This window comes from Aythya marila (assembly GCF_965140915.1).
Source record: "Aythya marila genome assembly, chromosome: 3".
Taxonomy (NCBI): domain Eukaryota; kingdom Metazoa; phylum Chordata; class Aves; order Anseriformes; family Anatidae; genus Aythya; species Aythya marila.
In genome coordinates, this window is record NC_139044.1 from 52,732,226 (window position 1) to 52,759,359 (window position 27,134).

Here is a 27,134-nt window from a genome sequence, read left to right on the forward strand (position 1 = left end):
GAAATGTCTCTTTATTTAAATGCTCTGTATAATTATATACCTATATTGTGCAAATGTATCTTTTGATACAAAGATATATTGTATCTTGCATTACTTTTTATAAAGATTTTACATTGCCTTACCTAATGTACTTATCTCGAGTTTTTGAATGGTTCTATAACCTATACTACCTGCTGTGTCTCTAGTTACAGATCTACACATTAAGGCAAACACATCTCTAATACCTGTATACAAGTTTTGGAATGTCAGAATAGACAAACTTCTATGTGTACTACTATAATTTTGGTAATACCAGGTCTCAAATGGGGCCTAAGTTTCAATGATCAATGAAAAAATTTCCAAGGTCAATGTACTTTGAAGAATCAGACCTTGTATTCATCAGCCCACATAATATAAGTATGATAAACTGTTTTAAAAATGAACCCACCAGACAAAATATATCTAAAAATCTTCTATTTAAAAACCTTTTACAGTTGCTATGTCAAATCACCACAGTTATCTAGCAGGTAGTTTTAAAATGTGCTTATAACCAAGGAAACTAGAAGTCAAGAACAGATGTATTTTTTTCTCTACTTTTATATATATATGTATATAAATATACATATACACACGTATAAATTTGTCAAATATAAGGAATTGCATGCTTTACCACAAATTATTTGACAAATTCCTGAATTTTCACTTTTGTTAAATCCATATGCACAGACATTTTACCCTGAACTAAAAGCTATTCTTCATATGAGAAAGTAAAGCGAGATACAAAATTATTTATGTATTATTAATCACAAGAACAATTACAAATATATTTAAAAAATAAATTGGCATTTTGCCAAGTAATAATTTCTCCCATCTGACAAGATCCCTTAAAGAAAATATGTAGCTTTTCCCAAATTCATACAGCATCTGGTGCTACAAAAATTCTAATAAAACTATGCCAAAAAATAGTGCAATGGGTTAAAGTCCACAGATAGCAGTATCCAGTATTTCCACTGCAGCTGACACTTTGGTACAATATATTCTTCAAGTTGATGGCATAGAGTCTATTCGGAACTTTACTTCTTTTATACGACACAGGTGAAAAGAAGATGGGTTAAATGTACACTTTTATTTTTAACTTACAGAACATAAATATTTTCCAGGTATATGTTATATCTAAATCCTAAATATGCATGCTCCTAGAACGCCAACATTGCTCAGTCAGCTTTGACAGACAACATACTTATTTCTTGATTGTCTACTAACATAGTCACTGAAGGCACTGACTATGGCCTTACTAATTAAGATTCCTAAGATCAAAGAGTAATACTTGGCTTTTGCTCCTAGAAACTTGCTCTCAGTTAAGCCAAAGCAAATAATCTTTTCCCATCATAGGACACATAGAAGCAAACAGAACTGAAGGCTACCAGGAGTGAAGCTGAGCTCTATCTTCTTGTCCAAGTTTCCTCATTTTGATGTGACAGTTTCATAAATGATGCAAGGAAGCATTTTCTTTTCCCTATTGACTAACTAAGAGCTAGTTGTCTGAAAGCAAAGGAATAATTGAGCTAATCACAAAATAACATACAAATTCACCACTTAATAATTATTTTAAAGCTAAAAATAAGAAAGTGATATAAACTAATAATCCAAAAGTTAAGCTATCCACTCCCTCATTATTTCCCTTGACACCCTTTAGCAGTCTTTGAGACCACCTTACAAAGCATACATATGGACAATTAACATTGTCCATATTAATGGACATTAATATGCTCTTGCATGTCATTCTAGCAAACTGTGTTATTGTAAATGGTCATCTGAATATTTTACTGCTTTTCTAAAACAAGGGTTAGCCCCTGATTTTTTTGTGTCTCTAACTGCTAAAACTTAAACTTAGGGAAAAGTATGAATAGCCTTCAGTTCTCACATTGTAAGAGGAAATTTAAATTTGAAGTTTGTTTCCAATACAATAAAAACTGGCAGGCTATGTGGGCACCAGTAACTTTCTCTACAGTATCGTGGTTCTGAAAGTTTCTATAACTGCATGAATTATTTCCAAATTGAATTTTCCTGTGCAAATTTCCTCATATGTATTAGATATAAGGGGAAAAATATTTATTCCAGACCTGCTTTCGAAAGAATCCCTCATACTCTAATGTAGAAGTGCGAGTGGTGGCACCATCTTACCAGTCATTTGGTAATGCAAATTAATTTGTAACAAAGGGATCACATCAATGAGCACTTGCAAGTCAATAGCCTCTGTTTCTTAACATGATATATGAATGATGCAGAGCTGGAGCAATTTCTTTTCAGAATAGAAATAAAGTAATGGGTTTAATATACTAATGTAGAGCAGAAGTGGAAAAACTGTTCCTTGAAAGAATAAAATGACTCCACAACCAGTATAATACATTCAACAAATACAGAGACAAATTATTATTTCTTCCTCATTTGGAGGACACTAAGAATAATTGTAATGTGAAGGACTTCACTCCAAGAACCTCCTCAATGCTGCACTAAATTCATATGTAGGCACAATGAAGTGCATCTATGCTGTTGTAAAATTAGATGAAATTAAGTTCTCTTAAATTTCTATTTAAAGTAAAAATATAGGATTTGGAAGTTCCTGATATGCTTGGTAAGCTGGAAGGTCAGACAGCAGTTGGGACATTATTTCTGGTTTTGAGATGATGAAAAATGCCTGATTTTTAGTATTTTGATTAAGGCTCCTCCAGGGGATGAGAGATACACATCTGAAAAGATATTCAGATAAATGCAGTCAAAGTTGATGACTGGTAAGTCTCGTTTTTTTTTTGTTTGTTTGTTTGTTTTTTAATAATAGTTATTATTATTAAATTCAAGCAATCTTTGGTGAAAATATTTCAAATATAATAACAAAAAGAAGACAACCCCAACTTACAATATAATTTTGAAGTAGTAGTTCCACTGATTCTCGCCTTCCATATTTGATAATCCATGATTTTAACTTTGATTCTGCAAGGACTAAGAGTGACAGTAGACGGTACTTCAGTTCCAGAAACTCCATTTTCAACAGATGGAGCTCAGATGAGGAGACAACAAAATTAAACCTGGAAAATGAATCATACTGTAGTAAAACATATCAATAATATTCTTCTTCTTTCAGGACAGACTGAAAGCTTCACTTACAGTTCAGATATTTTTCACCTAATTCAGAATCTACTAACATTTAATTATATATGATGATCATTCTGATAGTTGCTTTTGAATAGCAAATGAATTATAATCATATTCATTCATAGAAATCATCAGTTTACATTTATTACTAAGTTTTGCAAAGTAATTTATTCTTTTTTCTTACATTCATCCTGATTGCTGTTACATAATATTTCTTCCAGGGGAAAGTAATAACAGGATCAATTTAAATATATATATACTCCCTTTCAAAACACTTAGATTCTGTTAATTCTCATCAGTCATCAATGCACCAAGCTTTTCAGCATTTTTTTTTTTTAATATACTAAGAGGGTTTTCCCTTCCAATTTTTTCATGCTTGCCACTAAGAAACATAATTAGACAGCAGTTTTTACATGAACAGGTTAAAAAGCAAACAGGTCTCCTTTATTTCACAGATGGTTTTCATTTCAGATTGAAAGCCTTACCTGTCTGCCATATCTTCTAATTGGTCAGGTGGAACAGGTACTCCATTAACAGACCTGGCCCTGTGGATCTCATGGAATGTCTTTTTGTGACCTTCTATATTTTTCAGTAGATCCTGTTTTTAAGGAGAGAGAGCAAGATTGAGAGTGAGAGAAGAAAGGGTGGAGGGGAAGAGGGAGAAAGAAGGCTCACAGTAGGCTATCTAATAAGCACAATTTGAAGCCTGCACCGATGACTCAATGTAGTTAACTATTTGATCATGCTCTCACATTTGCATGCAAGGTTATGCCTACCATAAAAGCATTTACATCAGCTTGAACATTTACATAGGAAACACCCTTATTAAATGCTCTGTTAAAGCTATGTCTAACAATTCAGGAAGATTTTAAAACAGAGAATATACTGCAATGATTTAACAAAACAAGAACTCTCAACTGCATTAAATAATGCCTGAAACGCAGCACGAAAATACACTAATACCGATACTCTATGATCCTGCTAAATTTACTGTTTACATCTTTATAGCAGATACTAACCTTTATTAAGCATGATTCAAATATTCAGCAACTAATCTACTCCTCTATATACCGGCTGAAGATCCAGAGCTCCTTATGTAAGTACATATTCAGTATTTAGTCAACTTCTCACTCTCTCAGCATCAAAGGATTTCAGGATTGTTCTCTCTATATTACACAAATGAATGCAGAATGTGGTACCCAACCAGTATTCCTGTGATAAGGATTGTACCAGCAAAAACCTTACAGCAGAGCACATTTCAACTGTAACTAAGCAACACCGCTTCAAACGGTTTCCTGGAGATTACATATTAAAATGAATGACTGGCAGTAGTCTTTGAAGAGATACTAGAACAATAACACGTAAAGTCCCCAGTGGCTGAGAGGACACAAAGCAGTGGATATTTTTCTGCAAACAGGCAGCTCTTGGCACAAACTGCTCAGAAGCCTATTAGCAAAAGGTAATCGTAAAAAGTTGCCCCCTTCTCTCTCGTGGGAACAAAGTGCAGGCTTGTGTATTGATCCTATCTATTTGCTCAGACCACCAAATGGTCCCATAATTCCCATCACTCCGTCTATGTTTTCACTGTTTTCCACTTCAGTCAAAACTTCATTGTGAAACAAAGTGAATCAGACTTTCTCAGATGCAGGTGATGTACTGATTTTACCATGTGGAAAACTCCATTGAGGCTATCCTGTAGCTAACATACTTTCATGTAGAGGACTGACTTGGAACATGCATCTCATCTACCTGCATTGGAGACCTTGCCAGACAAAGGGGGATGCCCCTAACATGCACGCATAAGTGAAAATAAAACCCATCTGTTTCATCCAAATTCAACTGGAAGTCCAAGAAAACTTTTACACATCAAGAGAAATCCTGCTTTGCAAAATGACCCACAACATAGAATCATTAAATTTGGAAAAGATCTTCAAGATCATCTGGTACAACCATCAGTCTACTACCAATATCACCCATTAAACCATGTCCCTAAGGTTCAACCTTTGCTTGAACACCCCCATGGGCCAGTGATGCCACCACTTCCCTTGGCAACCCATTCCTATGCCTGACTACTCTTTCTGAGAAGAAATAAACTTAAACACTTGCATAATTCCTTGAAGGTTTGTCTAAGTAAGCTGATACTTTTTGTATTAGCTTCCAAATGGCTATAAGCCACAGAGTTCACTAAAATAAGCAATGTCAGATGAGCGAGAGATATAGAGAAGGTAACGTTATCTGAACAAAGGCATAACAAACAAAACCCTAAAACTTCCTAAAGAACAGTGACTGAAAAAAAAAAAGTAAAAAAAAAAATAAAATGTATTTCTGGTATTATCCAGTAGCACACCAGGATTCAACAATATAAATTTGAGTGATAAAAAAACACCAGGAGCTGATGTAATTATACATGCTTATGTTGAAGTTTTTCGCATCTCACTCTCATGGGAAAAGTCCCCTGAAACAGACTAATGTAAATTGTTTGTTTGTTTGTTTGTTTGTTTTTTGTTTTGTTTGTTTTTGAGTAGAAATCCCCCACCACAGTATTTCTGATGCAAAGAAAATCGTTTAGTACACTTTTTTTTTTCTATTTCTTATGAATGTATCAAAATAAGGTTTATAATATTCACATGCAAACAAACAATAACAAAAAAACACATGAATCCTGAAGTATTTATGAATCCTGAAGTATTTTATGTCAAAAATAAAGCTAATGAAATGTAACCTTATGAAAGACTAGACTTTGAAAGATAACAATTATCTTTCTCGTAATTTTTAATATTGTTTTGGTAAGATTTATTAGCTAAAACTAAAATTAGTACAGGTGACACTGTTTTAATAAAGAATAATTGGGAGATCCAAAAACTGTCAAAACTGTTCCACGATATCCATGAAATTTGTCAGCTTTTCATTATGTGGCTTTACTTTTATTAAAAAGTGGATTTTTTTTACAGAAAAAACCTCCTCAGCCATAAAAATGAAAACAATATCCAAACACAATAAACTTAGAAAATAATATTGAGAAAATATATGAAACAATACAGCCTTACTGCCACAAGTGCAGCCTTTCTCTACACCATTTTTTTCCTTTCTCCTTTATATTTGCTGCTTCAATTTTTCGTTGTCTCCAATATTTTGTTTCTATACTTTTCTCATCTGTATTACATAAAAGCACTGAAAAACCTCACAGTTTTGATTTTAAATGACAACAAGGACTCAGCAAAAATAATAGCAATGATATTCAAATTTATCTGGTAAATTTCTTCTTTACCATAGCAGAGGGGACTTCTCATGTTATTTGTCATTACTACACAATGAAAATTCATTTCATTATTTTTTCCCCAAGTCTCAGCTATATATTCATGAACCATCAGCACATTTAGTAGCTGCATTTAGTTTGCTCTATTTCTTCTGTTTCACCTACTGAGTTCACATTGGTTGAACAATGCATCCAACTTAGGAGTTCTGTATGGAGTTTTCCCCAACAGCACTCCTAGAGTAGGAAACAGTTAAAATACTAATATCCAGTATTTTTCAGAAAGAAGAAGCAGGAACATTCAAAACCAATCTTGAATATTACTTGTAAAATATCACAGCTAAAAGTCATCACCGAAAGATATCTAATTTTTAGCTACCATCTAACACCTCCCGTACCAACTAGTTTTCAAATTGCAATTAATAATCATGGATCATTTACAGCCTTGGAAATAATGAAATATAATGCACAGAATGAATGCATGTATATTTACCTTAAGTTGTTCAAGCTTCCGGTGAATTATATTTGCTGTTTCTTCATGAGCTTGCTGAATACCTACTTCTTCCCTCAAAACAACCTCTGCTCTATAGAGCCAAGCACCTATGGTACCCAAAGGTTCGGGAAGAGATTTATCAAGCTGTATGTGCCAATCAAATAGCTGGGAAATAAAAGTAAGAGGACTGAATTTCCTTCCTTGCTTAATTTTACAAACAAGTATGACATTAGTTCTGAAATTACATTATTCTCATAGGCAACAAAATCTCTATAAAGATTTCTGGATTTCCCTTCTAGAATCATAGCTGCATTACAGAACCAACTATATGTAAACTGTAACAGCTGACATTCTGAAGATTTGGAATTTCATCAAGCACAGCAAAGCAGGTGAGACAATCTTCCTCTCAGTGCTATTTATTTCATACTTTTCCATAAAAACCTTTCCACTGCAATTTTGATTTCATTTTCATTCTAATGTGCAAATGATTTTCAAAGAACTGCCAAGAGTACAACAGTAAATTCATTTACTGTTTACAGTACCATGTCTTATTGGCAACCTCAGATATGGGAGTAAAAATAATGAAAATTGTAAAAAATAAAATAAAAAAAAAAAAAAAATCAGACTATTTTAAAACAGATTCTCCATTAAGTATGACATACACACACTCACAATAATAATAAAAGAATACATGAAGATACACTGAGTATCAATTAATGATTTGATAACTTATTTCTTATTTGGGACAAACATTATAATTCACTTTGGATTTTTCATTCTTTTAGTACAGAATTATTATCATGAAAACTAATATTAATTGTTTCTATTGCAACCAGGTAAAAAATGGCATTAAATCTTCATTTATTGATTCAGAATTTGTTGCACAAAAATGTTTTCTGGTTAAATTATAAATATTTTATTCAAATTTTTAGTTATTACTAGAATAACTCTAGCAGTTTCAATTGAAAAATTGCATTTGGAAGCTTCATTGTGCATTTTTTTCCCTTCACAATATTTTCAGCTTGGCTTGTCAATATACCTTCAAATAAAGGGAAACCTCAATGTATTGTCCTTGTCTTAAAGTTCATACTCTGTCTTTGAACAAATATTAAGGATGATAGAGCTACAAAACATTCTCAAAAAAAATACTGTACAATTCAACATCACTGGAAACTTGTTTCATATTTCTGTTCCTAATGCCTAATAAAATCAGCAGCAAATAGGTACCTTGAAGGATTTAAAAATTAAACCTTCACTTAATAAAATATATATAGTATAATAAGTTTTCAACTTACCCTGGAAGAAACTCTGTCCCATGCTTGCTTCACTATAGCTTGATCAAGCAGTAATTTACCATCTTTCCGTAAGGACTGGGTTGCAAGTTCAATCGGTTTCCTTTTTAACTCATACTGCACTCTGAAATGCTTAAATGACTGCACAAAGAGAAAATCAAGTTAATTTAGAGTAGATTTAAAAAAATTCTGCAACATTTATGGAGTTTAGGCCACCTATATGACAATTTTGCATTGATGGAAGTCCTAATACTTCCCAAAAAAGGAGAAACAGTTAACTTGTATATTTATAACCTTCATTGAATTGCTTTTTATTAAAGTTTTTAATAGATCCTAGAACGCTCCCGGAAAATATAGGTAGGACTTTTGAATTTCCCTTCAGTATCAGATGCCTGAACTCTGTCCAAAGGGAAATAATCATTTTTCAGATAAACTAGCAAATGGATTAAATGCGAGGTAGGACAGATGCTGTTTTTAGAAAATAGTCAAGCTTCAGTAGAAAATTTAGGCCAAAATTTATGTTGTAGATTTAGACATTAACGTTTAAAAGAGGGCTTAAAAATGAAGCTCTAAGCCCTGTCTCCTGTCCACTTCTCACCTCACCCAGCTTTCAGTTATATTTCTCATTTGAGCTATATCATGGAAGATCTGGAAGGACTGTACAGACACACGTTCACTTCTAACTAGGACAGTCGTTCATGCTGCTAGAAAAAGCTCTGTGTTAGGCATACCATCTGTGCACTATTCTACATAGCAAAGCGGGAGTTGACATTATAATACTCCACCAATAACAGGCAACACAATTTGCATCCTTATTTCTTTAAACTACAATATGTTGAATTGCAAATATGCAGACTGCATAAAATATTGCAATGCATATTACAAAAATGATGACAATAATATCTTCTTACTCAAATATTTCCCAATTGCTTACCTGGTATTTTTCCTGTAAGCTTGTTTCTGCCACCTGTGCTCGGGCTAAATCTCTTTCAAATTGTTCTGCCCACACTTTTAGGTCTCTCAGCATCAACCTGTCTTCCTTCTATGAGTTTATACAACCACATACACAAAAAAAAGTATTACAGCCTATTAGTAGAGGTGTCAGATATAGCCCAGGATAGAACATCTATCTAGCCATTCAAGGTCATTAACTGTAGTGAAAAATCAATAGAAACCTTGGGGCCAAATTCTCTCAACACTTATCTTCATATAGTCTAATTGAAAAGCACATTGTGAGTATGAAAGATGAACTCAGCATCTAGACATGAGTCTTATAGCGTCATAACTATTTGTGTCATTACTGTGTCAGAAATATTACTTGTAGCTCTTGCCTGCTGTTAATTTAACAGAAAGTACTTCAAATATACCTCAGCAGCTAATTTTAGTTTTCCACATATATGCAGAGTGAATTTCCAGGAAAAGCTAACTGGGCTGAGACAGGAGAGAATTTATCATCATCATTTTGCCACCTTTTTATTATCTGGTCTACTATTGCTGGGAGGGAAGGGAAGGAGGGAGAAAGGTTATGGTGCTGGACAGGAAAGTGTAGTAAAAGTATGATCCCAAGGTCATGCGTTTATTTTCTTAGTGACTTCAGGGCAATCCTTGACATCAAGCTCTAACTACAGAAGCTGGCAAAATATTTTAGTAGAGAATGTTTTAACAAGGAAAATGGAAATAAATAAAATTTGATTGTATTCAGTTTCTTTTGTTTCCATGACAATTTTGGCATTTTATTTTATAGTTTTGCTTTAACACTTCAAATATATTGTTGGCCCTGGAGCTTTGCAAGGCTGCAAAATTCTCTGCAGAATTCAGTGACCTGGCAGTGAAAATTAAAATGCTGGCAGGAAATCTGTCAGCATGTCATATGAGAAGGTTGGCAGACAAACAAAAGACTTTTTGTGCACCGTGTAAGTACACTAATCTTTAAGTAGAATACAAGTGTCCATCTCATATTTTCAACCAATAAACCATGTGTTCTGGCTGTTAATCTGAAGCTACTCTTTAAAATGAAAGAAGTGATGTTACCATAAAATTGGTGACTATCAGAAACACATCTGTCACAGTGAAAAAATGCAACACTACATTATATCAGCTAAGCACCTAAAATAAGTGATTGAATTTTAAACATTATATGAGAGAATAAACACTGGGCTATGTGTTCAAAAAGAAGAGCAACTTACAGTATTTAAGTAATTAAGTTAATTATTTTAATAAAATCCTAACCTGAGAAAGGAGCCAATTATGATTCCTTTCTTTGAAAGCTGTCTCAAATATGTAAAATGTAACTTCCTTTAATCATTTTAACAGCTTAGAGGTATTGCTTCATTTCAATTGAGGAAAGGACAGAATCGTCTTTGATGTATTGCTACTAATTCAAGTACTGAACCTCTATTCAAAACAGTTCTAGTTGGTTGGACAGAATTTGCATAACAGATTGTGCAAAGATCACAGGCATTATGTCTGTTAATTCCCTATGTCAATTCTTATCTGGATGTTGCAGCAAGGTTAACATTGTGTTAGGACAGCTGCACTGGAATAAAGCTCTATTTCCTATCTTCTGACACTTGCCTAAAGCTGGTACCTAAGAAACAGTCTAGGGCATATATGACACTTCCCTGCTTCAGCTCTTTATAATGCTGGCATTTTCTTTACTCCATACAGTGTCCCAAAATGCCAGAACACCTAATGTTTCCAACTTCTCAAATCATTTATACATAGAGAAGGAGAATAAAAGTATTACTCTTCTAGTATGATAGTACTACTCTTCTGGTCTGTTAGCTTGCTTTCTGTGTGGAAAAATATCAAGATTCTTTGAGATGAACAACAAATCCAAGACTACTCCTATATGAGAAAATTCTTTACTCATTCAGCCACCAAAAGAACTATTAATATTTAGCAGTCAGATGCATAAAGACAATACTAAATTCTGCATCCTAATAGGTCAAAACTCCCATAACAATCCTGGTCATTAAAACTTTAAGTAAGGTATTATTAAAATCAAGAAGAGAAAGTGTTTCACGACACAGTGTATACTACTTTTAGTTCACACTATAACTTTGGTTTTATAAAACACAGGACTTTATTCCTCTATGGATTACACTCTTACGGCTGAGAATCACTTCCTTTAAGATAAGTCTTTGCAAGAGCATCTGTGTGGTGATAACTGTTCATATAGCAAGCAATGTGAGCAAAGCAGGCATTTAACAAGATTCCTGTTAAGGCAGCTTAAAAATTCAATATTAGCTAAAAATGAGCCTGACGGACTCTTTTTGAAATATAATATCACCAGAACAAGAACACCTCTGTGATACCTGAAGAATACAGGAATAGCCACACCTCTCGAATTACAGTAGGATTTCTTTGACATTAAGTGAAAAAGGTAAAGTTAATAGGTGACATTAGGTCTTCTGAGATTCATGTATTTATTTAGTTTTAGTATTTAGTCAGATTATGTTTGTTTACTTTGCTTACTTGCAGAAGATGTAGGTGTTTCAGTAACTGCCTAACTTAATGGTGTTGACACTGTGCAACTCAAGAAAAGCATAATAGGCATTTTATTTATTTATTTATAAATTTTCACAGGTTTTCACTTGAGCAGATCACTTCTTGTCACCTGCAGTGATTCTGTGTTCCTTGGTTGATACAAAAATATTTTAAAGCATTCACTTAGACACAAAGGCACCTGCCACCATCATCCCCATCTGATATCATTCTTAAAACAAGACTTTAATTAGTGGCTAATGTTTCTTACCCTGAATAAAAAACATCAAAAGGGTGTTGTTACAGATACATAACTATTTTCTAAAACCTGCACATCTTAAGCAGAATACAGAACATAACATAAACCATCAAATAAAACCATCAAAGAATTGTAACCATTTGTTCCTTCCTCAGTAAGAGGATTTTTGATCTCTGATCACATTTACTTTAACTCTTCTAAGTCACTAAGACTTATTTTCTGCATGCTACTTCCAAACAGATTTTTAGAGTATTACACTATACTGATACTATTCTATGCACTTTCACTTATTTGCATAGATAAAAAAACAGAACTGGAGCACTCAACCACCAAAGAATATTAAAGAAAAATATTAGAGAAAAGTGTTTATGAATTCCAATATGACAAGAATAAGGGAAAAATTAAATTTACATAGAAACTTTTCAGCCCAAACTCAGTCTCTCTCTGTCTTTCTCTCTCTCTCTTTCTATATATATATATATATATTTTTATTATTATTATTATTATTTTTTTCTTCTTTTAAACTGAACTGCCAGTGTTAATTTGAAAATTACAAAATACAGAATACTTTGGTGTTTGGAGAGCTAAAAATATATATCTGTGTTTCATGAGAAATTTAATTATGGGCTAGGAAATGAGTACTTTCTTGAGTTCTCTACTGTGTAATTATAAACCAGTTGAACTGTTCAAATTCTTAGGCAGAACCAGGACAGAATTTTCAGATATGACCATTTAAATCTTAAAAAAAAATTAAAAAAAATAAAATAAAATAAAAAATTATCTGTTTTTCAGAAATGTGGAGCTATTTTATTTCCAATTTACTGGAAAAAAAAAATCAGGCCCCTCTAAAAATGTTTATCTATGAATTCAATTACTTCGTCAATTCCTTTTGAAAACTCTTGTTTATATGTATGTGTTACCATCATCACTGAAACACATCCATTGATAACAGTAGCACAGATGCACTGCGAATGCTGAGCCAAGCAATATCTTCAGGGGTGAGCTATTAATGTACATCTTAAAAAGCAGACAGAAAATTACTGGAAGAACTCAGAAAGATATTTTTGCAGTTGCTGCTCGGAAAATTCCTTTTATATTCGGGAACTACAATGGCATTAAGGTGTTGGAGGTGACTATTATTTTCTGAATTACTTATTTCTCATTAGAACACTTTTTAATTTGAAGGAATGTGCTTTCTCTATACTTAAAATCATACCAAGATGAAGCAATTGATAGAGCTTTTACAACTTTACCTCTTTACTAGCTTCATTAGAACTGCATTGGGACTGTGTAAGGGTAAGAATTTTAAACAAGGTCCCATCAAAGCTGCTCAAACATTTGCTTGAATGGATTGAGAAGATGGTAGTAATTCTCCTATGAGTATTAAACTTAATTTCAACATATGCTACTAGTTAGATATAAATATGATCATATTTGCTTGAAAATAACCCATTACTTATATATTAAAAACAAAACCAAACAAAAACAACAAAATAAAAAAGAAAAACAAACAAACAAAACCACAAAGAAACTACCTTATAAAGGTAATTAATTGGATCAAGTCAAACTATAAACACAATTGACTGACTGCAGTGACTGCAATTTGCTTCACTTCTGCAGCCTCATTTCTGAACGCTCATTTCAAATGTAAAAACTTCATCTGTTAGATTTTTGAATTTCTCTCAGTTGTTACTAGAAAATTTTAGGGATCTAAATTTCCAAGATGGTTATCTTCTAAAATATCATAATCTATGGGGAAACAAAGAGCAGAGTGTCTCATGCATGAATGCTTTCCTTTACACAAAAAGACCACAAGCATGTAAGACACAATCATATATAAAACCATATATACATCTCTTTTATAAATCTGAAGACATAGAAATATAAATCCTGTATATACTCAGAACATAATCAGTGGACATCCATTGTTGGGGAAAAAAAATAAATAAAAAATTTCAATTTAAATGGATTATGTCATCTCACAAATAACTCATATCTGATACACTGTGCACTGAGAAAAAAATAGTACTCTCTCCTTTACATATTTTTAATCAATTAATTTATCTGAGGTACATATCAGAATGATCATATGTGCAGAATGGGTTAAAAACAAACAAACAAAAATATCACATTTAGGTGGGTTGTGTGGCCAAGAAAAACAGTTACCCATATATTAAATAAGTGTTATATTAAAGAATTTGGACTAAGAAACAGAAAGGCCCGCTGTATTAAGAAAGAAAGAAAGAAAAAAAAAACAACTCCACAAGATATTTGATTATGAAACATTGGATTGGGATTTTTTCAAATATTGCCTCTAAATATTGTATAAATATGGAATGTAATATTTATGTCTGTATGCTGTTAACCTTGTGTTGCTGGACTTTCAGCACTAGAATCTCTCTCTAGTATAATGTAATATAAATTAATTTCTCATTTTGTGAAGGATTATCTGGAATCTTCTTTCATCTAGGTATTTTGCAGTTCACAGGATCGACTGCATTAATTCCTGGCTTCTTTTTTTACTACCTTGTAACCAGAAGTATGTAAACTATGGTCTCAACATTTGTTGGAATTTTTGTATGATAGTTTGCCAAAAGTCACCGAATATCTTAAAAGGCAAGTTCTCACTATAAGAAATTTGATTATCTGTTGACAGATAATTTCCTCTCTGAAAAGTCATAACCAAAAAAAGTCATAACCAAAGCAGCTCTGAGAAAAAAAATAAACTTCTTCCCTATGACAGAAATGTAAAAGGTTTATAGTAATGGAAGACTAAAATTTCCCAAAAGTTTAGACACCTGAGAGCTTGTATTTATCCAGTGCTGTTTTTCAATGCATCTTACTGTTTCAGGGCCAATAACTACTTGGGATTTTGGACTTCATGCACATTGCTTACTGGACGGGCTTCATACAGATCTCCTTCCCATGAAGTTATCACATGTCATGTGGTCATCATTTTGTTCTGAGAAGTGAGGAAATTAAAAGTTATGGTGGACAGGACTGGATAGTGAGGTATGGAGTGGGCATAGGTAATTGACAGGGATGAGAACTTTGCCAGAGATGGTCTAGCAGAATTTGTGTCAGGAAAAAAGTAGCGTCCCATTGCTATTTTTGACTGGTGTCCTGCATCCTCCTGCACCACCTCTGTGTAAACCTCAGGAGAAGGTGGTGAGGTTTTTGTTCATAACTCAGCCACAGCACAGGTGGCAGACTTGGCTGAGTCTGTCGGTGGCAGGAGCTGCATTTCCATGGTATGGAAACAGCAGGACTACCTCAGTCTGCCACAGGTCACAGAGGGAGACTTCGGTGCTCACTCAGTCTCCCTCAGCAGATCCACTACTCAGTGGAATGCTGTGTCTTAAGCACATTTGCATCCTCAGCACAATGTTGCAGCAAGGAAAATGAGAAATGCCAGTGCTCAGTCACTGGAATCAGACAGCAAAGATACAGCTGACTTAGCCACACCTAATAAAGCTGCATATAGCCATAAGGAAGAAGACTGACTCCTTTCAAAGATCTTTTGTTGCTGTCTGTAAGGTATCCAAAGAAACACAGACAAAAAGTGCTGTCTCTTTCTCTCTTGCTGTGGCTGAGCAGATTGTCTCAGCAGTGTCCTCCATTTGCCATGAAGGAAGTAAATGATCAGGATTAGGAAGTGAGTCATAATCACTTGGCATCACTGAGTACAAATATTCTAGTGCAAAACTAATGCACTATAGCACTCACAGCACAAACAAGACAAAAAAAAAAAAAAAAAAAAAAAAAGACAAAGTGATTCCTTAAAGCGAATAGTCTAGTCTAACTTCATAGTGCAATATAAAGAAGTCTGTGTAAAAATTATAACTGCCTCCCAAGTCTGAAAGTCCAAAGACTAAGCAATTTCTTGTTTCTATCCAGAAATCCAGTGTGATAGAAAAAGAATCACAGAATCACAGAACTGTAGGGGTTGGAAGGGACCTTGAAAGATCATCGGGTCCAACCTCCCTGCCAAAGCAGGTTCCTCTGTGCAGGCTGCTCAGGTAGGCGTCCAGACAGGCCTTGAATATCTCCAGAGAAGGAGACTCCACAACCTCCCTAGGCAGCCTGTTCCAATGCTCCGTCACCCTCACCGTGAAGAAGTTCTTTCGCATGTCAGTGCGGAACTTCCTGTGCTCTAACTTGCAGCCATTGCCCCTTGTCCTATCCCCACAAACCACTGAGAAGAGGTTGGCTACATCCTTCTGTCCCCCACCTCTCAGATAATTATATACACTGAGGAGATCCCCTCTCAGTCTTGTCTTCTCCAGGCTGAACAGACCCAGGTCTCTCAGCCTTTCTTCATAGGGAAGATGCTCCAAGCCCTGTATCATCTTTGTGGCCCTCCACTGGACTCTTTCCAGGAGATCCCTGTCTTTTTTGTACTGGGGAGCCCAGAACTGGACACAGTACTCCGGGTGAGGCCTGACCAGGGCGGAGTAGAGGGTGAGGATCACCTCCCTTGCCCTGCTGGCCACGCTCCTTTTAATGCACACCAGGATCCCATTAGCCCTCTTGGCCACAAGGGCACAGTGCTGGCTCATGGTCAACCTGTCGTCCACCAGGACCCCCAGGTCCTTCTCCTCAGAGCTCCTCTCCAGAGGAGAGGACAGGTCGTCCCCCAGCCTGTACTGATACTTCGGGTTGTTCCTTCCCAGGTGCAGGACTCCACACTTGCTCTTATTAAATCTCATTTGGTTTCTTCCTGCCCAGAAGAAACCAAAAAGAAGTGATGCACTGTCTCATGTAACGAACTGTTGCAATCTTATTGGTGTTATGCTTGAAAAGCTCTCAGAGGATTTTGGGACCCATTCATTTGTTAACATTTATCAAAACTGTTTCTGTTCTTTTTTGTCTCCTACTGTTGAAAGGAAAATCTCCACAGAACTGTCACACTCTTTTCTTCATCTACTAGTAAATATTTACAACACAGGTTCTTTTATTCTCAGTTAATCTTTCTTACTTTTCTTACTCCTCTTGCTTTCATTTGAACTGCTAATCAAAAGAAAATATAATAAACTTTTAGAACTAAAAAATGTATTTATAACACACACACACAAAATAAACTGATTTGCATAGGTATGAAAGAGAAGCTTACATCATTCTCCTGCACATCAGTCACCGTATGATGAAGATCAGGGTAGTACTTCAAAAACTGGGCTACGTATGTCATGATAGACTTTTCATCTGGCTTGTCAACATTAACATCTAGATGTGAGTACAGAACATAGTAAATTAAATTATATCTGAATGGCACAACATGATACTTAAATATCTAAACACCATTCTACTTCTTCTAAACACCATCTAATCAGCATATTTGATTTAACTCATACTAATAGTCCAAACTTTTTTTTAAGCAATGAATTAAGTACCTTCTGGATCAAGGAGCCTTGGAATTCCTAGTTCTGTTTCTGCAAGCATGAAGGCTTCTTCCAGATTTTCCCTATTTGATCTTCCCTTTACTTTGTCCATGTCCACTAAATCTGGACGGATAGCATGAATAATGGAATGAAATGCAACACCACTCCTCCAACTTTGTCCAAAGTCTTTGATTTCAATTCCAACTTGCCTAAGAAATATGAAGAAAAAAATAGTGGATCTCAATATCAAGACTAGAGGATATGTGGGAGGAGACAGGATGCTCCAACCAGTGGCTACTCATAATTAGACTTAAACTACCTGCTGTTCCTACAGTGCTAGTCAGGTTGACTACAGCTCCATCTGTACACTGCATAAATTCATTTCTGCATATGAAGATCCTAGAGGATATTGTTATATACATACTACATTTTTCACCAGCAAGCTCAGTAGCGGCCATAATCCAATGGTATTTTGAACAATTAAAGTGCACTGAGGTTCTTGTATATGATGAGGAGGTGCAAAGTGACTTTTTTGTTTGTTTGGTTTTTAAGTTAGTTTGAGCACACAAACTTCCTTTGAAGACACACCTGGACAGGAAGGTAGTCTTGTCATTGGGAAGGTCACAGAACAGTAACTCTGGATGAAGGCTTCATTCACAGATTACCGTAATCATTGAAAAACTCCTACAACGTTTGATGAGCACTTGGAAAGCTCTTGTAATGTAAATAAGGGCTTGGCAAAGTGCATTATCCTTCTTTTAGATTTCTTACAACACATTTCACCTACTCTTCCTCACTGATTTATGAAACTCTCTCTTTGTTTATGTATTGCTTATTTACATGTCTGGAAGTTGCAGCTGACACTTTTCAGTAGCCTGTCTCTTCCTAACAATTCAATAGGAATAGTTCAGTACAATCTGATTTGGCATTTTTAGTTACTGTATTCTACCTATTTATCAAAGAACTGGGGAAAGTCTTTGTCTTTATATTTCTTTGCTCTGAGAATTGTTCCTTAATTCACTGTTTCCATCTACGTTATTGCATGATTGATATCTTCAAACAGTAGTGATTACTTAAGTAAAATAATAATAATAAAAACCAAACAAACATTTTATTCTTTTATGCTTTTTATCTTTATTTTCTTAGAGTGAAAGCAACTAAATTAATATTGGTTCTTTGATTTAATGTATGCTTTTTTTCATGCCTTTTAACAAGCACAGAAAACTTGGGATAATTGTACCAAATAGTAAAACTAACTGAAATAAATTTAGGCTTTCTTGGCATAAACTTTGTTTAAGAAGAATGAAAATTCCAGACAATGTTTGCAGTAATATATCCTTTGCCTTAAAACTGTGGAAGGATGTTCTGATTTTCCACCACTTCTTTTAACAGCAAGTGCCTGAATTTAGTGCAGAATTCACAGGCTCTGTCACTAAGGAATGCTGTCAGTGTGGGGCTTGCATTGTAACATCAAGTGTTTTGGCAGTAAGACTAATACATCATCATTCAGATATTTAATTCCCCTTTCAGTTCCTCATTCTGTTGAGATAATCCCATTCATTAATCAGAGACTATAAAATGTGATTGCTTGTAAAATTAATGCAAATTATTATTAATTACTTGCTTTTTGTAATGGTGGAACATTTAGCAGCCTCAATTATCTAAAATAATATGATCACAGACTGGTGCTATATAAAAAGATAGCAAAAGGACAGTCCCTGACAGAGAGAGTTTAAATTCTGAAGAAAAAGTTTACACTTAAGATACTAAATTAATTATTTTGTAGGTTACTTACTTTGCTGCTGTGTACTGTATCCATTTCAGTAAAGCCTTCCTGGCACTTCCTTGGACCTTGGTTACCACCTTCCGTTTGCTTGGGGGACTTGCAGTTTCTGAACTGACAACACTTTCCACAGAAGAAGTACTGCTAGACAATGATTGCAGCTGTGGGAGGTTGCTGGTCAGCTCTTCAATCTGTGAAAAAAATGTTAATGGACTGTTTGTAGATAATCAGTTTAATTCTTATCAGTCTCTTAGATAATATTGTAATAGGACTAACAAAACAAAGCTGAGCAGAAGCTGTGATTAACATGCTGTAGATTGTTTAACTATACTTTAAAGTAGCTTCAAAAATTCTAATGTACATGACCAGATGATGATCTTAATTTCTGAAGTATAGAAAATCTAACAATCATTGACTTTCCTGACAAAGAGCTACAGCAATATTTAACTGTGTCAAGTTATCTAATATGACAAATTATCATTCAAGTAGGAGACAATAGTTTATATTTAGCTTGAATTGAAATTTTAAAACAATCTACTAATTTCAGAGTCCACTCGTTCAATTAAAGAAAGGAAATGACCTTGATGATCATCTGGATAGTTCTTCATTTACCTTTGTACTGTTTTGGTGTAAATATAATTGAATCTCTGCTTAGAAATACCTTGTGACGAAATACATTCAGTACATTCAGTAGAATGTACTGAAACGAAGTACATTGGTATTGCTTGGTGAGGATGTATGACAGTTATTTGTATCATGCTTTTCATCAAATGAAAATCAGTAAGTTTTCTCTTTTAAGAACATTAAGATGACAACAATTTGGCCTTAACATGAAATAGTTATTGAGGACACTGCAAGATTGGTCTCCATCTACATCATTTAAAGCTAAATACTGTCCTTACAAGTATTTGCATCTCCCAGTGAAATCAGCAAGTTTACATATGTTCTGTATGCATAATTACTGTCTGACATCATGTACAATGGAATTAGTCATACAGCACAATCACGTCCAGGGCTGGTAAAGGTGCTTGTATGAAGAATCCATGATTCTATACTTTTCTTTTGTTGTTCTTTTTCACTCTTCAGAGAGAGTGGAAGAATATGTTCTAGTGATAAAGGAAAGCCATTTGAGGTCCATTCCAAATACAAGTATCTTATTTTAACCAGTGTGAAACACCCCTATAGTAAACTGTTACTTTATTCAGTATCTAATAGCTAATTATAAACTTAGATATAGTGAGGTACTGGAAACACAGCAGTTCATATGAAATGATGACCTGGACCCTTACTTGAGCAAGCTACACTAAAGTATAAAAAATGTTGTACCTGAAAATATAAAATTATGGTCCACACCAAGCCAAGCACAATAGAAGGTCTACCATCAGCAATATCAGTTGAGTTTATATTGACAAGTTTAATCTATTTAGGAAAGAAAATGTGTTATTACTACACACAAGGAATGATAACAATTACAAAATAGATTTCAAATAGTTTTTTCGCTTTTAACACAGTTTCGTAACCAAATAACAAGTTTGTTAATAAAAAATATAACTGAATGATACAATTTCACTTTTTAAACAAGAATAACTATTGATAAAGACAAATTTTTTAGGGGCTGCTGCATGTTATTACTTGTAGAAATAACATTTTATTACATTTAAAAAACAAGAAGAAGAAGAAAAAACAACAACAACAAAAAAGGAAAAAAAAATAAGAATTCTTACGTAATTATAATTATAAAACCATTATACAAACCGGAGATCCTCTGTATACAGACTTGCATGAAAAATAAATGGAAAAAGATGATACAAAAATAAGTTTTAAGTGATTAATTATTAGGTAAATGCATTCATTTAATTTTATAATGTAAAAATAGCATTTTTTGGCTACATTTTATAGCACAATTAATAAGGAAAGCAAATTAAATACTATGCATAATAGATTTTAAATTATGCAAGATATATTACTAATAGGTGTGGAATGGACTAAATAAAGAGAATTTAAGAGTTAATGTTAAGAATTAAAGTTAAGAAACAGGAATAGGTTCCATGAGTCTTAACTCCCAAATTTTCATCTATAGTCTGAATAAGGTATCACCCTAAAATAACCTCATTAGAGAAAAGCCAGTCATGGAAGGGACAGAGTATGTATAAAGAAATTAATATATAGGTAATGCTCAAGGAAATTGAATATATTAAATAGTGTCAGAAAATAATGAAATATGCTAACCTTCATTCCCTCAGCAAAACTAAGATAGTCTGCCATTAATCCTGATATAAATATGGGCAGCTAAACTGTTCATGCACTGCATACTTGTTCAAGGAACAAGGTTGTAGAAAAACTTCAGAGAACATCTGATGTTCTCTGATGATCAGAGAACATCTGTCAAATGCCTACTGCATTTTGCAGTGTAACAGGAGTCTGGACTGCAAAAATAGGAAGTTGATTATATGTGTAATAAACAATACTTATGGTAGTAGGAGACCCCCAGCACTCCCTAAGGCATCACGGACGGCCGTTTATACATCTCCCTTCATTCACCTGTGAGTAAAAACTAGGACTGCACTTAGATGCTGAAGAGTCATTTCTTGAGCCCACAGCATCCCCATCTCCTCTGGGAGGAAAAGGATGACAGACTGGATAGATGCATTCTTTAGTCTGGATTCAGTGTGCAGACACACTAATATACCTTAAAAACTGCTTATTTTCATTTCTCTCTAGAAGGAAATCTGGCATACTAATACACAGTGCATACGGAAATAACTGAAAGCCCAGACAAAAATGCTCAGATCAGCAAGCAAAACCATGCTGTCCCATTCCTGGTGATATATCTTGATACTTAGCAGAGTTAATTATCTTGCTGCACTGCTACATCATACAAATTTTGGGTCACCTGCTACATTTCCTCTTTTTTTTTTTTTTTTTTTTTTTTTTTCCCCAATTATTATTGTTATTATTCTCCCCAGTCTTGTCTATGATTCAGGAAGCTCTCACTATACTCAAGCCTCCATACTGAGGCTGCATTCAGATATGCTTTGCATTAACAAGCTCTATTACATTAACTAGCAGAGCCATGAGTCAAAGCAGAATTGTGCGTTGTGAACATATTTGTCTTTGCTATAGTCATATATATTTTTCACTAGAAAAAAGTTATCTTACGATAAACTTAATTCTACTGGAATCTGCAAAGATAGTTTACTACATAACAAAAAAATAATTAAGTCACAGCGCCATGGGGTTAAAGAAACTGAAAGAATGCCAAGGTCCAAAAGCTCTTGATGTATTGTACTATGAAGAAATAAAAATCATTGGGTGTTACATTGTTGTATTGTTGCATTGGAAAAAACAACAACAACAACAACAACAACAAAATAAAAATAAATTGAAATACAGACATTAAAAGAAGAAAGTAAATGTAATTCTGATAAAAAAAAAAAAAAGATATGTCAGTGTCATACAGAGAGGAAAGTGAGAAAAAAAAAAAAAGTAGATTGTTTGTATTTGATATTCATACCTAGAATACATTAAGCATTTAGGTTTTCATAGAATGGTTTGAATTGGAAGCAACCTCAAAGATCATCCAATTCCACCCCCCTGCCAAGGGCAGGGATGCCTTCCACCAGACCATGTTGCTCAAAGCCCCATCCAGCACTTCCAGGGATGGGGCATCTACAACTTCTCTGGGCAACCTGTGCCAGTGCCTCACCACCCTCATTGTGAAGAATGTCTTCCAAATATCTAATTTAAATCTACCCACTCTTAGTTTAAAACTGTTACTCCTTAACCTGTCACTACACTCCCTGACAAAGAGTCTTTCCCCAGCTTTCCTGTAGGCTCCCTTTAAATACTGGATGGCTGCTATAAGGTCTCCCCAGAGCCTTCTCTTCTCCAAGTTGAACAATCACAACACTCTGTGTTATCTAAATATGTTAAATTTCTAAAAATGTTTGCTACATTTCTGAAGTGGCTGCAGAATCAATCAATCAAGTGACTATGAGAATAAATCTGTGGATTAACCTGGTCTTGCCAAGCGAACAAAAAGTCACACTGTTCTCATGTGTATACTTTCAGGGAGTAGAGTTTTACATGTACGATGTAGTCAAGTCCATAAATCTGTTCTTTTAATTAAGTGTCTACTGAACTGAAGATCATTCTCAACTGCTGAGAACAGCAACAGAAAAGTAGGAAAGAGACAAAGACCACAGAAAATGAAGGAGATCATCCAAGGTGATTCTAATTCAACAAACAAACAAAGAACAACCAAACAACAATAGAAAAAAAACACAACTTTACCCTATAGATTGCTACATACCAATGTTGGATTTTGACATTTTTACTTTACAGCAACTTTTGTGCTGCCAAACCTACCCGTCTTCCTTCTAGAAACTTAAGAGCTGTGCCAATGTTTGCAACCCAGTGAATTCTCTTCAGCTGACGTCCCTGCTCACACGGCTTAAAAAGAACAGTGTAAACTCATTAGATGTATGCCACTTTGCTGAAAAAAATTAAGTTCAAGATCATTATGAACACATATGTACAGGCTATAGCCTGATTTACCTGAACAACATTGCTTGAAACAGTCAAATTGCATTTTTAAATAAAACCAACAGAGAGGATAGACAGATATAAGGGACATAAATACCAAAATTACATGATCAAATAATTGTAGATGTCTTAATAACTCCAGGATTAAAACTGTGGACTTCAGTCTATAGACCTCATCAAAACAGCAAATTACTTTTGTTATGTAAAATAAAATAATTGTGTTTATTAACATATATTTGAGAGAAGGTAACATTCAGTAAATTATTTTGCCTGAGAAGTCAAGGCTGTTGTTAGTTTTAAAATTCAGTCTGCAGTAAAGACATTTTATGCAGAGGTTTATTTATTTTTTATCAATTCTCCTTAATACACCGATGACTTAAAAAAAAAAAAATCACTAATCCTTACTGAAAAATAATTTTGCTGAATTTAAGAAAGGTAGGCTAAAAAATAAAATACAATTTCTTGAATTAATCCAAGAACACATCATAGTCTCTACCTTTGTAAACAGGAATTTTGCCACCCTCCTCCCCCCCAAATCTTATGTTGCAATGAAAATATATAACTATGGCCATTTAAATTTTTATTCATGAGGTTAGAAATTACTTTAAAATGTTTTTGCTGTATGTTCTGAAATTTATTTTGAAGTTACTACAGAATATAATATTCCACTATACATGGCTTTTAAATTAACCAGACATTATTCTGGTTTTGTAATTTCTATTGTTTTTACTAGTAAATATAGGCAGGATACGATCCAGTGAATGTGAATATAACTGGTAACTTCATTAAAATTCTTTTTCTGTTTCACTACCTCTGTTTTGCCACAAGAGGGAGACTTCACATGAACACAAACAAATCGGTACAATTCAACAGAGCAAAAATACACCTGAAGGAGTGGCTTTCTTTCTATCTTACATTACAATCACTTGCAATCTGAGTTACTACTAATTTTGTGCATCACCTGCAATCGAAACAGAAGTGACATATGAAAATAGAGCAAAAGAATGTCACTTGGAAATCGCCTGACTGTGGGGCAATAGGTAACCTCTGAACCTAGATAAAGGCAGATGGAAGACTGTTACCCTATTATCAGATGTGATACCAGTGAGCTGGTTTGGAAAATGTGAGAAGTCTTGGCCTGAAAATGTTTCATTTCTCTTCCCATCACACACACAACACTAACCTGGTTCCCAAAAGACAGCCTATTTGCTATGTAAATCTTGTAGCCTCCTTATATAACTTGGTTGTGAGAAAGCCTTTTGGCATCAGTTAAGGTTCTTTACAGTAGCTGAGCCTCTGTCAGGGTAAATGAATATTAGACCCCATGATACATGAGACGCTCACATTTTCTCAGATTGAAAGCCCTGAATTAGTCAAGAAAGGACTGTCATAATTTTTTCAAGACATAGAATCGGCCTGAGTTTTAGACCTTTCGTGTGTCATAACAGTAACACCAAGGTGAATTGTAAAGACTAATATAAAAGAGCTATTTTTATGAAGTAGTAAGACAAAACTAAAAGACAATGCATAAAATCGAGAATGTCACTCTGTAATCATCTTGGTTTTGCTTTGTAACCAGACAGGTAACTCAGTGAATAAACTTATTTTGCTATGTAGCAATCTTTTTTTTTTTTTTTTTCTTTTTAATTATTTTTTTTTGAAGTATTCAACTATAGAAAAAAAAATAGATAATATTCTAGAGAAGTAGTGTAACTATCTTCTACATTCAGAAGGGAGGAACTTCTTACCAGTTTCTGTCCTGAAAGAACCTCCAAAAGGGCAATCAGCATTACCCCATCTTTGATATCTTCAAACAGATCATTGACCAGCATGGGAGGATTGCGCTGAAAAGTGAGAAGACCAGATATTATAAAGGCTCAGGAACATTACATCCTACCTCCATTCAGTGTTGTTAACACTGTCATTTTCTACTTAAGAAAAATTGCTCAACATTTGCCTTTACATTTGCAAATAGAAAAATGAAAATACTGAAAAATATATAAACAGATGGTGTTTCAAGAGTCTTTAACAAGGCAATAACATTGTATTCTACTTTCTTCAGTACAGGTCAGTTTGTGGACTCTAACTAGCATCTGGTCTTTAATTATAGAATTATAGAACAGCTTGAGTTGGAAGGGACCTCAAAGATCATGTAACTCCAAAAGTAGGGATGTCACCCACTAGATCAGGCTGGACAAGGTCCCATCCAGTGTGGCCTTGAACACTTCCAGGGATGGAGTGTCCACAACATCTCTGGGCAATCTGTTCCAGTGCCTCACTACCCCTACAGTGAAGAATTTCCTCCTAATGTCTAAACTAAATCTATCATCTTTTACTTAAAGATAATTCCCCCTTGTTTTATCATTATCTACCTGAGTAAAGAGTCATTCTCCATCTTTTTTTCTAAGACCCCTTAGAAATGGGATCTCCCTAAAGCCTTCTCTTTTTTCAGGCTGAATGTCCCCAGCTCTCTCAGCCTTTCTTCAAAGGAGAGGTACTCCAGCCGTCTGAGCAACTTTGTGACCCTCCTCTGGACCTGTTCCAACAGATCAATATTCTTCTTGTGCTGGGGGCCCCAAACCTGAATGCAGCACTCCAAATGGGGCCTAACAAGGGCAGAGCAGAGGGGTACAATCACATCCCTAGACCAGCTGGACACTCCTCTGTGGATGTAGCCCAGGATGCAGTTGGCTTTCTGGGCTGCAAGTGCACGCTGCTGAATCACGACAAGCATTTTGTCCGCCAGAACCCCCAATTCTTTCTCCTCCGAATTTTTCTCAATTCATTCTTTTCCCAGTCTCTAATCCTGTCTGGGATTGCCCCAACCCAAATGCAGCAATTTGCACTTGGACTTTAACCCAATGTGGTTTGCATGGGCCTGCTTCTCCAGTCTGTCCAGTTCCCTTTGAATGGCCCCTTTAATGATCACAAAATATCTCTTAGAAATAATAAATTTAAAGTGAAACTTTGCCCTGCTGAACTAAATGAAAGAAATACCTTCTAGCTTCCATGAGGTTATCAGAATTCATATATCTGCAAATTCACATAATGAAAATAGTCATATCTGATAACTGACTGAAAAGATGATTAAACTACAAAATTATTGAAATTAGCTTGTATTAAATAATATACGTATGGGGTACTTCCAAAAAAAATAAAATAATATATTGTACAAAAACTTGATCTGATTTCTGTTCTATAGAAACATACATTTAAAAAGATGAACCTAAGAAAGAAAACACTGCTCTTGAAAACATAAAAAATGCAATAGCAAATCAGGAGAAAGCAAAAATCTGTACTTCACAAAATCAGAACTCCCCACATTCATCACATAGTTTGAATTAACTAATATTTCACTGAGACATAATTTTGGCATAAAATGGAAAAAAGAACCCCTTTGCTGAAAGTAAACCTCATCTGAGATTTTACATGCTCTGATAGCCCAATAATAAAAGAGTTCATTCTCTCATGTATAACAAACACAGCAGTATTATATCTCATTACAAAAGTAAA

General features: G+C 34.5%; 1 protein-coding gene across 13 annotated transcripts in view; it reads right to left on the reverse strand.

The window, feature by feature from the left end:
- The window catches only part of SYNE1 (spectrin repeat containing nuclear envelope protein 1), a 306,198-nt gene that overhangs the window by 221,057 nt on the left and 58,007 nt on the right, over positions 1-27,134 (reverse strand). For 12 of the 13 annotated variants that reach the window (XM_082757645.1, XM_082757640.1, XM_082757651.1 and 9 more), the window contains exons 4-14: positions 25,370-25,465; positions 23,445-23,528; positions 20,403-20,495; positions 19,089-19,267; positions 17,306-17,502; positions 17,029-17,138; positions 9,105-9,212; positions 8,174-8,311; positions 6,879-7,043; positions 3,618-3,730; positions 2,897-3,065 (exon numbers count right to left, since the gene is read on the reverse strand). In XM_082757645.1, the coding sequence (XP_082613771.1) occupies positions 2,897-3,065; positions 3,618-3,730; positions 6,879-7,043; positions 8,174-8,311; positions 9,105-9,212; positions 17,029-17,138; positions 17,306-17,502; positions 19,089-19,267; positions 20,403-20,495; positions 23,445-23,528; positions 25,370-25,465 (1,452 nt within the window). Of the gene's footprint in view, positions 1-2,896; positions 3,066-3,617; positions 3,731-6,878; positions 7,044-8,173; positions 8,312-9,104; positions 9,213-14,713; positions 14,831-17,028; positions 17,139-17,305; positions 17,503-19,088; positions 19,268-20,402; positions 20,496-23,444; positions 23,529-25,369; positions 25,466-27,134 lie in introns of those variants that run through there. The other variant, XM_082757643.1, reaches the window with a different exon arrangement.